This window comes from Macaca thibetana, chromosome 1 (assembly GCF_024542745.1).
Source record: "Macaca thibetana thibetana isolate TM-01 chromosome 1, ASM2454274v1, whole genome shotgun sequence".
Classification (NCBI taxonomy): Eukaryota; Metazoa; Chordata; class Mammalia; order Primates; family Cercopithecidae; genus Macaca; species Macaca thibetana.
Window position 1 is genome coordinate 14,898,848 of NC_065578.1, and position 11,971 is coordinate 14,910,818.

An 11,971-nucleotide genomic window follows, 5' to 3' on the forward strand; every position below is an offset into this window, starting at 1 on the left:
GCAGTGGGAATGGCTCATGCAAAGGCCCTGAGGCAGGAGCGTGATCCGTATGCTTGAGACCCAGAGGAGAAGTTTGCATCCGGCCTGGTGTGAGCAGGGGAGAGCGGCAGGCAGCTCAGGGAGAGAAGTCCCAGCTTCAAAGGCCTGCAGCTGGTGCTAAGCTCTAGCTGTTACTTGGAGCAGCTGGGAAGCCAGCAGAGGATCCTGGGCAGAGGAGGGTTCAGCTGTGGCTCGGGCGTTAACAGGCCACATTGCACTGTCGGGAAGGAGAGGGGGACCAGCTGGCTAGTCCGGATAAGTGATGAAGGTGCTCAAACTAGGTAGGAGAAGGCAGGTGGTGAGAAGTGTCACCTCAGCATCATTGTGAAGGTGCCATCTGCATGATTTGCCAGAGGACTGAATGCAGATGGGGTGTGGAGGCAAAAGGAGAGTCCAGTCCACGGGCACCATGAGCCATGTAGGAGCCAGACTGAATGGGTTTTATTTATTTATTTTTGAGACGGAGTTTCGCTCTTGTTGCCCAGGCTGGAGTGCAATTGTGCGATCTCGGCCCACCGCAACCTCCATCTCAAGTGATTCTTCTGCCTCAGCCTCCCGATTAGCTGGGATTACAGGCATATGCCACCACGCCCGGCTAATTTTGTATTTTTAGTAGAGATGGGGCTTCTGCATGTTGGTCAGGCTAGTCTCGAACTCCTGACCTCAGGTGATCCACCTGGCTTGGCCTCCCAAAGTGTTGGGATTACAGGCATGAGCCACTGCGCCTGGCTCTGAGTGGGTTTTAATTTCAGCTCAGTTAGCAGGGAGCTATGTGACTGCACCAGGGCTGAACCACCCAGTCTTTGTAGAGACTAGGTCTTGCCATGTTGCCCAGGCTGGCAAGGAACTTCTGACTTCAAGTGATCCTCCTGCCTCGGCCTCCCAATGTGCTAGGATTGCAGGCATGAGCCACCATGCGCAGTTTAAAACATAATTTTTGACTGGGTGTGGTGGCTTATGCCTGTAATCCCAGCACTTTGGGAGGCCAAGGTAGACTGATCACAAGGTCAGGAGTTCGAGACCAGTCTGACCAACATGGTGAAACCCCCGTCTTTACCAAAAATAAGCAAAAATTAGGAGCAGTGGCGTGTGCCTGTAATCCTAGCTACTGAGGAGGCTGAGGCAGGAGAATCGCTTGACCCTGAAGGCAGAGGTTGTAGTGAGCCGAGATTGCACCACTGCACTCCAGCCTGGGTGACAGAGTGTGACTCCATCTCAAAAAAAAAAAAAAAAAATAATAATAATAATTTTTAAGCCAGGGCAACATAGCGAGACCCTATCTCTACAAAAACTTTTAAAATTAGCTGGACATAGTTGTGTGCACCTGTATTCCTAGCTACTTGGAAGGTTGAGGCGGGAGGATGACTTGAGCTCAGGAGTTTGAGGCTCCAGTGAGCTATGGTTGTGCACTGTGCATTGTGGCATGCACCACCAAGCCTGGCTAATTTTTGTATGTTTAATAGAGATAGAGTTTCACCATGTTGCCCAGGCTGATCTAGAACTCCTGGGCTCAAGTGATCCACTTGCCTCGGCCTCCCAAAGTGCTGGGATTACAGGCATGAACTACGGTGCCTGACCAATAATAATTTTTAAATTTTAGAATAATTTCCAATGTATTGAAAAACTGCAAAGGTTATACAGAGCTGTACACACCACATCCAATTTCCCCTATTGCCAACACGTTACATGACCATGGAATGTTTGTCGAAACTAAGAAAGCAACATCAGTACATTATTAGCGTCTAAACTCCAGGCTTTATTCAGATTTCACCAGGATTTCTGCAACGTCCTTTTCAAGATGCAATCCAGGATACCTCCATTGTAGCAAGTTTTCATGTCTCTTTAGTCCCCTCTGGCCTGGGACAGTTTTTGTCTCCCCTTGTTTTTCATGATCTTGAGAGTTTGGGGATTGTACGTGGATTTTACGGAATGTTCCTCAGTTTGGATTTGTCCAACGTTTTTCTCATATTTAGACTGGGGTTAGGAGTTTTGGGGTCGGAGACCACAGACATGAAGTACCCTTCTTGTCCCATGGTATCAGAGGTGTCTGCTATCACGCGTGTCCAGTTACTTCTTTAAAAAAATTGTGGGGCCAGGCGCAGCAGCTTACACCTATAATTCCAGCACTTTGGGAGGTCAAGGCAGGCATATTTCCTGAGATCAGGAGTGGGAGACCAGCCTGGCCAACATGGTGAAACCCCATCTCTACTAAACATACAAAATTTAGCTGGGCGTGGTGGCAGGCACCTGTAATCCCAGCTACTCGGGAAGCTGAGTCAGGAGAATCACTTGAACCCGGGAGGCGGAGGTTGCAGGTTGGAGTGAGCTGAGATTGTGCCATTGCACTCCAGCCTGAGTGACAAAAGCAAAACTCCGTCTCAAAGAAAAAAAAACAACAACAAAAACAAAACAAAACAAAAAAACTGTGGGCCAGGCACAATGGTTCACACCTATAATCTCAGCACTTTGAGAGGCTGAGACAGGAGGATCACTTGAAGCCAAGAGTTTGAGACCCACCTGGGCAACATAGTGAGACCCTCCATTTCTACAAAAGGTTTTTTAAAAAAATTAACCCGGTAAGGTGGCATGAGCCTGTAGTCCCAGCTAATCAGGAGGCTGAGGGGGGAGGGTTTGCTGAGGCTGGGAGGGCGAGGCTGCAGTGGGTCATGATTGTGTCACTGTACTCCAGCCTGGGCAACAGAGTGAGACCTTGAAGAAAGCAAGACATTGCAGTAAGATATAAATTACCCAGTTACTTTTTAAGTCATATAACACAGGCAACAACATTTAGCTAAAATTTAATTTAAAAAATTTTTCTTTGTTATTTGCACAGTGTATTAGTTTTTTATTGATACTAAATAAATTATCAGAATTTAGTAGTTTAAAGCAACACAAAGTTTTTCTCTGTAGGTCAGAAGTTCAACGTGGGTCTCACTGGGTTAAAATCAAGGTGTTGGCAGGAAGGTTTCTTCATGGAGTTTCCAGGGAAGGATCACTTTCCTTGCCTTTCCCAGCTTCCAGAGGCTACTGGCATACCTTGGCTCAGGACCCCGTCCTCCCTCTCCAAAGCCAGCAAGGGAGGGTTGAATCCTCACTTCATATCTCTCTGGCCTTCTTCCATTATCACATCTCTCTAATCCAGCCAGAAGAGGTTCTGCTTTTTTTTTTTTTTTGAGATGGAGTCTCATTCCTGTCACGCAGGCTGGAGTGCAGTGGTGCGGTCTCAGCTCATTGCAACCTCCATCTCCCAGGTTCAAGCGATTCTCCTTCCTCAGCCTCCTCAGTAGCTGGGATTACAGGCGTGCTCCACCACGCCCAGCTAATTTTTGTATTTGTAGTAGAGATGGGATTTTGCCTTGTTAGCCAGGCTGGTCTCGAACTCCTGACCTCAGGTGATCCACCCGCCTCGGTCTCCCAAAGTGCTGGGATTACAGGTGTGAGCCACTGCGCCTGGTGAGGTTCTCCAATTTTAAGGACTCATGTGATTAGATTGAGCTCACCCACGTACTCCAGAATAATCTCCTTTTCTCAAAATTCATACTCTTGATCACATCGGCAAAGTCCTTTTTGCCCAGTAAGGTGATACATTCACAAGCTTTGGGGATTAGGGTGTGGATATGTTTGGTGGCTAACTTGGCTACCAAGCATAGGTACCCCTTATTTCTGGAAGTGATACTGTTTCTATTTAGTATAGCAATACCAACTTTCCTTTTAAAGTGCATTTCTTTCATCTGGGCCAGCAGCAGAAATAAAATACAATAGGCTAGATGTGGAGGCTCACGCCTGTAATCCCAGCACTTTGAGAGGCTGAGGCAAGCGGATCACTTGAGGTCAGGAGTTTGAGACCAGCCTGGCCAACATGACGAAACCTTATCTCTACTAAAAAAAAAAATATATATATATATACACACACACACACACACACACACACACACACACACACACACACACATATATACAAAAATACAAAAATTAGCCAGGTGCGGTGGCACACGCCTGTAGTCCCAGCTACTTGGGAGGTTGACACAGAAGAATCACTGGAACCCAGGAGGCAGAGGTTGCAGTGAGCTGAGATCACACCACTGCACTCCAGTCTGGGCAACAGAGCAAGACTCCACCTAAAATAATATAATAATAATAAAATTAAAATAAAGTACACTTCCGGCCAGGCACAGTGGCTCACACCTGTAATCCCAGCACTTTGGGAAGCCGAGGCGGGCAGATCACCTGAAGTCAGGAGTTCGAGACCAGCCTGACCAACATGGAGAAACCCTGTCTCTATTAAAAATACAAAATTAGCCGGGTGTGGTGGTGCATGCTTGTAATCCCAGCTACTAGGGAGGTTGAGGCAGGAGAATGACTCGAACCTGGGAGGTGGAGGTTTCGGTGAACTGAGATCGTGCCATTGCACTCCAGTCTGGGCAAGAAGAGCAAAACTCCGTCTCAAAATACATACATACATACATACATACATACATACATACATACATACATACATACATAAAATAAAGTGCACTTCTTTTTCTTTCTTTCTTTTTTTTCTTTCTTCTTTTTTTTTGAGACAGAGTCTCGCTCTGTCACCCAGGCTGGAGTGCAGTGGTGCAAACTCAGCTCACTGCAAGCTCCACCTCCCAGGTTCACACCATTCTCTTACCTCAGCCTCTGGAGTAGCTGGGACGACAGGTGCCCGCCACCTCGCCCAGCTAATTTTTTGTAGTGGAGACGGGGTTTCACCGTGTTAGCAAAGATGATCTTGATCTCCTGACCTTGTGATCCACCCACCTTGGCCTCCCAAAGTGCTGGGATTACAGGCGTGAGCCACCGCGCCCGGCCAAGTGCACTTCTTTTTCAGTAAAAACAGTTGGCTGACTTCAAGGACATGTGAAGTAAGTAGTATTACATATAGTTCCTAGACAGGGGGAAAAAAACAAACTGGTGGAACCCCTGGATAATGACTGAGGTTTGGGAAACTGAGGCTGGATGAGAAGGTTCCAGAGGCCTAACCTAAATCAGGAAGCAGCTGCAGTTGGTAGAAATCGTGTCTGTTTGGTCTGTTTGGTAAGAGGTCTGCCTCCCATTGACCCAACAATAATCCTGTTGACATAACCCTGTTGATCAAAGCGATCCCCTGACTGCTCTGGGCCAGTTCCTTTGGCTCCTGGTGGAACGCACTCAGAGAATCCGGATCCGGTCAGTATAAAAGGTCCGGTCCCACAGTGGGGGAGCCACATCCTGTAAGAGTGGCCGAGGACAGCTCCCCTCCTGCCAGAGCTTAGCAGGCGCCGAAGTAGCCACATGGCCCCCTCAGAAGACCGCAGGGACTGGAGAGCCAACCTCAAAGGCACCATCCGTGAGACAGGCCTGGAGACCAGCTCTGGTAAGAAACACCAGCTGGGGGCCGGGTGTGGTGCTTCATGCCTGTAATCCCAGCACTTTGGGAGGCTGAAGCGGGTGGATCATGAGGTCAGGAGTTCAAGACCAGTTTGGCCAACATAGTGAAACCCCGTCTCTACTAAAAATACAAAAAATGTATGGTGTGGTGGCGGGCTCCTGTAATCCCAGCTACTGGGGAGGCTGAGGCAGGAGAATTGCTTGAACTCGGGAGGCGGAGGTTGCAGTGAGCTGAGATTGCACCACTGCATTCCAGCCTGAGCAACAGTGTGAGACTCCATCTCAAAAAATAAAAAATAAAAAAAAAAGAAAGACCAGCTGGGGGTGGGGGTCCAATGGCAAACATGCTACCTCCCTCGGGTTGCTGGGATTCTCAAGCCAAGGGCGGGCTTGTTTTATTTCCTGTGCTAGCCAACCTACTAGAACATAAGCTTCCTTCTGAGCCCACGTCGTGGTTCACAGCACGTAGCTAAAAGAATGGATGTGTATGTTATTTGGGTAACTCAAAAAGTTCCCTTTTTAAGAGCACAGGCTTTAGATTCAGATACACTTGCTCAGACACCTGCTTCATTGATAAATCTACTGGCTGGTTTGTCCATCCCTTTCCCCTGTGCTGGGCTCTGAGCTGGGGGATTGCCAGGGCAGATGCTACCAGGTACCGATGGGATTCTCTGAGGCTGTGGACAAGATTATGTGGGGAGGGGGAGAGTAGCAAGATGCTCCCTAAGACCCACCAACACTTGTGCAGGCTGAGCCTCAGTTTTCTCGCCTGGAAAGATGGCCAGGGCTTTCCTCTCTTGGGTTGAGGACTGTGCTCTTCATAATGTGGTCCATGGACCAGCAGAATCGGCATCCTCTGGGGGCTTGTTAGAAATTCGAGTCTCAGGCCCCACCCCAGCCCCACTGCACTAGACTCTGCATTTTAACAAGCTCCCCAGGCAACTCGTGGGAACAGCAAAGTTGAAAGGCACTGACATGTTGGACTCTGTGCTCCTGGAAGGCAGATGGATGGATGGTAAGCAGAGACTTGAACTCAGGTCTCTGATGCTGAAATCCATACACTTAAACTCTGACTGTCCTCCTCTGTTGGTGTATCAACCAACTCAGTTAAACCCATCGAATGAATAAACAAATGGGCCCGGCGCAGTGGCTCAAGCCTGTAATCCCAGCACTTTGGGAGGCTGAGACGGGTGGATCGTGAGGTCAGGAGATCGAGACCATCCTGGCTAACACGGTGAAACCTTGTCTCTACTAAAAAATACAAAAAACTAGCTGGGCGAGGTGGCGGGCGCCTGTAGTCCCAGCTACTTGGGAGGCTGAGGCAGGAGAGTGGCATAAACCTGGGAGGCGGAGCTTGCAGTGAGCTGAGATCCGGCCACTGCACTCCAGCCTGGGTGACAGGGCGAGACTCTGTCTCAAAAAAAAAAAAAAAAAAAAATAAACAAATGAATTCAGGAAACCATGTCCCGGTCGGGTGCCTGTAATCCCAGTGCTGACTGAGCAGAGGCAGGATTTCTTGAGTCCAGGAGTTTGAGACCAACCTGGGCAACATAGGGAAATCTCATCTCTACAAAAAATTTTAAAATTCACCAGGTGTGGTGGCATGAGCCTGTAGTCCCAGCCACTTAGGGGGCTAAGATGGGAGGATGGGTTGAGCCCCCTGAGGCTGAGGCTGCAGTGAGCCATGATCATGCCACTGCACTCCAGCCTGGGCGACAGAGCGAGACCCTGTCTCGGGGGAAAATCCCTTGCTTGTGCTCACTTTCGGTCTCTTCCTCCCTTCTAGGTGGGAAGCTGGCTGGGCATCAGAAGACTGTCCCCACGGCTCATCTGACTTTTGTTATTGACTGCACCCAGGGGAGGCAGCTCTCCCTGGCAGCAACCGCATCACCACCCCAAGCCCCCAGTCCCAGTCAAGGGCTTGTCACCCCACCAATGAAGACCTACCTTGTGTTCTGTGGAGAAAACTGGCCCCATCTGACTCGGGTGACCCCCATGGGTGGGGGATGCCTTGCCCAGGCCCGGGCCACCCTGCCGCTCTGCAGAGGGGCTGCCACCGCGGCTTCCTTCCCGGTCAGCCCGCTCTGCCCCCAGGAGGTTCCTGAGGCTAAGGAGAAACCTGTGAAGGCGGTGCCTGGGAGGTCTTCGCCTTGGGGAACAGTCAAGGATTCGCTGAAAGCCCTCTCCTCTTGTGTCTGTGGGCAGGCGGATTAGCTGGAAAGGCCAGGCTCTGATGCCCGGAGGCTGCAATTCCCAGGGCCTGGCCCTGCTTCCCCAGATAAGCAGGAGTCTTTTGTGCTTGAGCCAAGGAAAGATCATTAGATCCGCTAAGTGGCATCTGAAACATCCATCGAGTGGCAGAGGCAGGATACGGGCACCCGCACATGAAGAGATTCATTCATTCATAGAGCAAATATTACTGGCACATCTTCTACATGCCAGGCCCTGCAAAGTGCTGGGGAGATACCATGGTTTTCTTGGAGCTGGTATTTTTGGGGTGGAGGGAACCCAAACCGAAAAAATAAATAAAGTAACCCAATAAATAAAGATGATTTTGAACAGTGGCGAAGGCTCTGCAGGAACTGAAACAGGATGCTAGGTGGAGAGTGATTGGGGTGGAAACCTTCCCTGATGCAGTGCTTGGGAAGGGCCTCTCTGCACAGAGAAAAAAGTGCGATCTAAAAGATGAGAAGGGGCCAGCCCTGAGAAAATCCACCCTCCCCAGGGCCACCTGCTGTCATCTTACCCCAGGGCAGGCCAGAGAGGAGGTCAGAATGCCCCAGCATGACGGGGAGGGGCAGCGGGTTTCTTACTGCCATCTTGGCTCAGAGGCGACCGTGTAGGTCACTGCAAAGGCATGCCAGTGGGGGCGGGGAGGCTTAGGGAAGTTGGCTCCCAGGAGACTCCATCCCAGAAGGCCGCCCAGGTGGGACCTGGGGATCTGAGATGGGAAATAAGGGGACCTGGCTTCTCAAAACGGAAGGAGGTGCTCAAAAATAGAGTATCATATTTGAACGAATGAAAATAAGACATATTATTTATTGAGCATCTACTGCATACCAGGCTCATGCTGCCTTCTAAGGATAAAAAAAAAAAAAAAAGGTTAGGGGAGGAGGTTCACCCCTCAGGGTAACTGTGTTCCCTGAGTAGGAGGTGGGGTTACTGGTGTGGCATGAGGGTGTCTGTAAGTCTAAGAGATGCACAGCACTGTAAAAAACCCTAAATCAACCTATTTAAGGAAGTCAGTCTCAAGGCTCCCAGATAAAAATCACTGAGTTTTTATGTATTTATTTATTTTAGAGACAGAGTCTCACTCTATCACCCAGGCTGGAGTGCAATGGAAAATTCACAGCTCACTACAGCCTCAAACTCCTGGACTCAAGTGATCCTCCTGCCTCAGCCTCCCGAGTAGCTGAGACTACAGGTGCACCACTCTGTCCAGCTTGACTTCTTTGAGTTTTAGTAGAGAAGAGGTCTCGCTGTGCTGCCCAGGCTGGTCTTGAACTCCTGGCCTCAAGCTATCCTCCCGCTTCAGCTTCCCAAAGTGCTTGGATTACAGGTGTGAGCCACCGTACCCGGTCATTAATTTATTCAATGACTATTTTACTAGGTTCCTACAAATAATACCCACTAACATTTAACATGTATTGACCATTTACTGTGTCACATAAACAACACGGGCACTATATTTGCCACCATTTTATAGGTTAGAGAGCTGGGGCACAGAGAGGTTGAAGAATGGACTCAAAGTTCCATAGACTGGTACCGTTGAGATTAGAACTCAGGCAAGCCTGGTGCCCATATTCTTGCTCGTAACTGTGAGGTATATACCCTCTCATCCTGGTAGCGTCTCTTCTAGGCAGAGAGGGCACGCAGAGAATAAATGTAACCCTGGCCTCAAGGAGCTCACAGCCAGGTTGGGGAGGCCGGAAAGAAGGCAGACAATTGTCATAACTTCTGAGAAGTGCAACAGTAAGGGCAACACAGAATGATGCTGGAGGGCAACCACTCCACCCCGGAAAGAAGAGATCAGGGAGGGCTTCCTGTAGGAAGTGATGCCTCAAATGAGATCTGACCAGTGACTAAGCTATATGAAAGGGTGGGGTGGGGGAGCAAGTGGGGAGTGCTCTGGGCAGAAGGAGCAGTCATTCAGTCTGGCTAGGGTAATCATCATTCATTTATTTATTCACCAAGTATTTATTGGGCACCCACTGAATGCCAGGCTTTGGACTAGGCCATGCGATGGAGCAATGAATAAGACAATGAGGCCCAGCCACGAAAGAGCTTATCCTCTAGTTGGGGGAGACAGGCAATGCACACACACAAAACAAACAGATCAGAAAAGTGGCAGGAGGTCAGGCGCGGTGGCTCATGCCTGTAATCCCAGCACTTTGGGAGGCCGAGGCGGGAGAGGCGGGGGGAGATCACCTGAGGTCAGGAGTTTGAGATCAGCCTGGCCAACTTGATGAAAATCCATCTCTACTAAAAATACAAAATTTAGCCAGGCGTGGTGGCGGGCACCTATAATCCCAGCTACTTGGGAAGCTGAGGCGAGAGAATTGCTTGAACCTAGAAGGCAGAGGTTGCAGTGAGCCGAGATCTCGCCACTGCACTCCAGCCTGGGTGACAGCAAGAGCAAGGCTGTCTCAAAAAAAAAAGAAAAGAAAAGAAAAAAAGAAAAAAAAAAGTGGCAGAAGCTGCATCAGATGAGGCCTGGCAGGCTGCAACAAGACCTTTAGATCTTAGATCTTATTCCCAGATGGCAGCACTGGAAATTGGGAGCAGACAGTGTCATGGCCAGACGTACCTTTGAAAAGGATCCCTCCCGGCCTTCTGCCTGCAGGGGAGGAGGGACAGGAGGCTGAGTCTTAATCCTGACAAAGGAGAGCAATGGTTTGGACCAGAGAAGAGGATACAGTCCAATCTGGGCGACATATGCCCATTCCACTCTCCTGAAGGCCCCAAGGACAAGGCTGCAGAGGGAGTTTGAGACCTTCAAGGAGAAAGGCGGCCTGTGGCTGCACATCCAGCTTTTCACCAGCAGGTGTCACCCTCTCATCAGACTGGAGGACACTAGGTCCAGGCCTGGACAGGGAAGGTGTGGACCTGCCGGGTCTGGGGCCAAAGCCTTGGGGCCAGCCAACCAGTGGGTCTGTTTTTCAGAAGCCAAACTCATTCTAACCAATACTCCTTTCATCCGGAATAATGAATGTTTATTTTATGCCAGGCACCCAGCAAAGTGACATTTCAGAATTGAACCCTGGGGGTCTTGGTGAGGATTCAGAGGAACCAGGCACTTATACCACTTATCCCTGCTCTGGAAAGGGAGCTGTCATCATTACTATTGATGTCGTCAGTTACTATAGCTGTCGTCATTATAGGGCAATTGAATATGCACCCCACATCCCATCAGTTCACCTAACCCCAATCGTGAGGTTGGCAAGATTTCTCTTGCCATTTTACAGAGGAAACTGAGGCACAGAGAGGTTGAATACTTTGCCCAAGATCACTAACTGGAAACCAGTAGAGCCCAAATCCAAACCTCAGGCAGTGTGACTGCACACTGCGCCTGCAGTCCCGTCCCGTACTGTGCTGTAAACACACTGGTCACAGCTATTCAATAAGTGAGTGAAAAATGACCCAGCCCGGGACCTGGCAGCGTGTGGGGAGTGTCTGGGGACTGAATGGGTGGTGGGGCCCTCGCTGAGACGGAGCACACAGGTGGAGGAGCCAGTGGGGACATGGGGAGATGACAGGTTCAGGAGGCAGATGTCGCATGAGGGACTGTGGGACATGCCGGGGGTGGGGGATGCAGGCAGGTGGTGGCCCATTCCCCATTGGAGCTCTGGTCAGAAGCTGAGGCTGGCAATGGGGCTGCATTGGTATAGAGGTTGGTGATGAAGTTGCTCTGGGAAGGTGAGGTGTAAAACCAGTCATCAGCCCTGTGAGAAACCAACTTACCTGTCCAAACCCAAAGAATGGACTCAGAGGCAAGGACAACAGTGGAAGAGAGACTTTTAATGAAGGTCTTACAAGATCAGGTGTCTGGTGGGCAGGCACACCCAGCACAGTTATAAGCAATTTACCCCCTAGTGCGCAGGTCCCTCCCCTGGTTCCTCATAGGCTGAGTACTGTAGGATCACAGTCTTCCTGGATGTCGCTTATTGGTTGTTGGGTAGGAGTTTTAGGTGTTTTCTTTAGGATTTTCTTGTTGCATTTTGTTGCAGCCCACAATACGTTGCAATTATAGTCAGCTTAGGGCTTTCTCAAGTATTTGACTTAATGACCTAGGTAGTCAGGCCAGCTGTTAAGAATAGACAAAGCGAGCTATTTTGCAGGCTAGTAAACTTTCATTTTAGACTCAACTTTTTTAGTTTGGGTGAGGGCAACTAAGGGGGCCCCCGACAAGCAGGCACCGGCTATCAAAGCAGGCGCCTAGTATATTCTGTTCTTCTGTAGTTTGCGGGCTCAAACCTATTCAAGCCACTTTGTTTTGGAAATGGACCACTGTATACATTATTTCCTTTAGGCCCAAGGTGAC

The 11,971-nt window shown here is 49.7% G+C and overlaps 1 protein-coding gene across 1 annotated transcript in view; it reads left to right on the forward strand.

The window, feature by feature from the left end:
• SRARP (steroid receptor associated and regulated protein) overlaps nt 1-7,992 on the forward strand; it is a 165,151-nt gene extending 157,159 nt beyond the window's left edge. The window contains exons 2-3 of the mRNA XM_050789694.1: nt 5,267-5,416; nt 7,217-7,992. Coding sequence (XP_050645651.1) covers nt 5,335-5,416; nt 7,217-7,644 — 510 coding nt within the window. The 5' untranslated portion in view covers nt 5,267-5,334 and the 3' untranslated portion in view covers nt 7,645-7,992. The remainder of the gene's footprint in view (nt 1-5,266; nt 5,417-7,216) is intronic.
• Nucleotides 7,993-11,971: the final 3,979 nt, after the last annotated feature.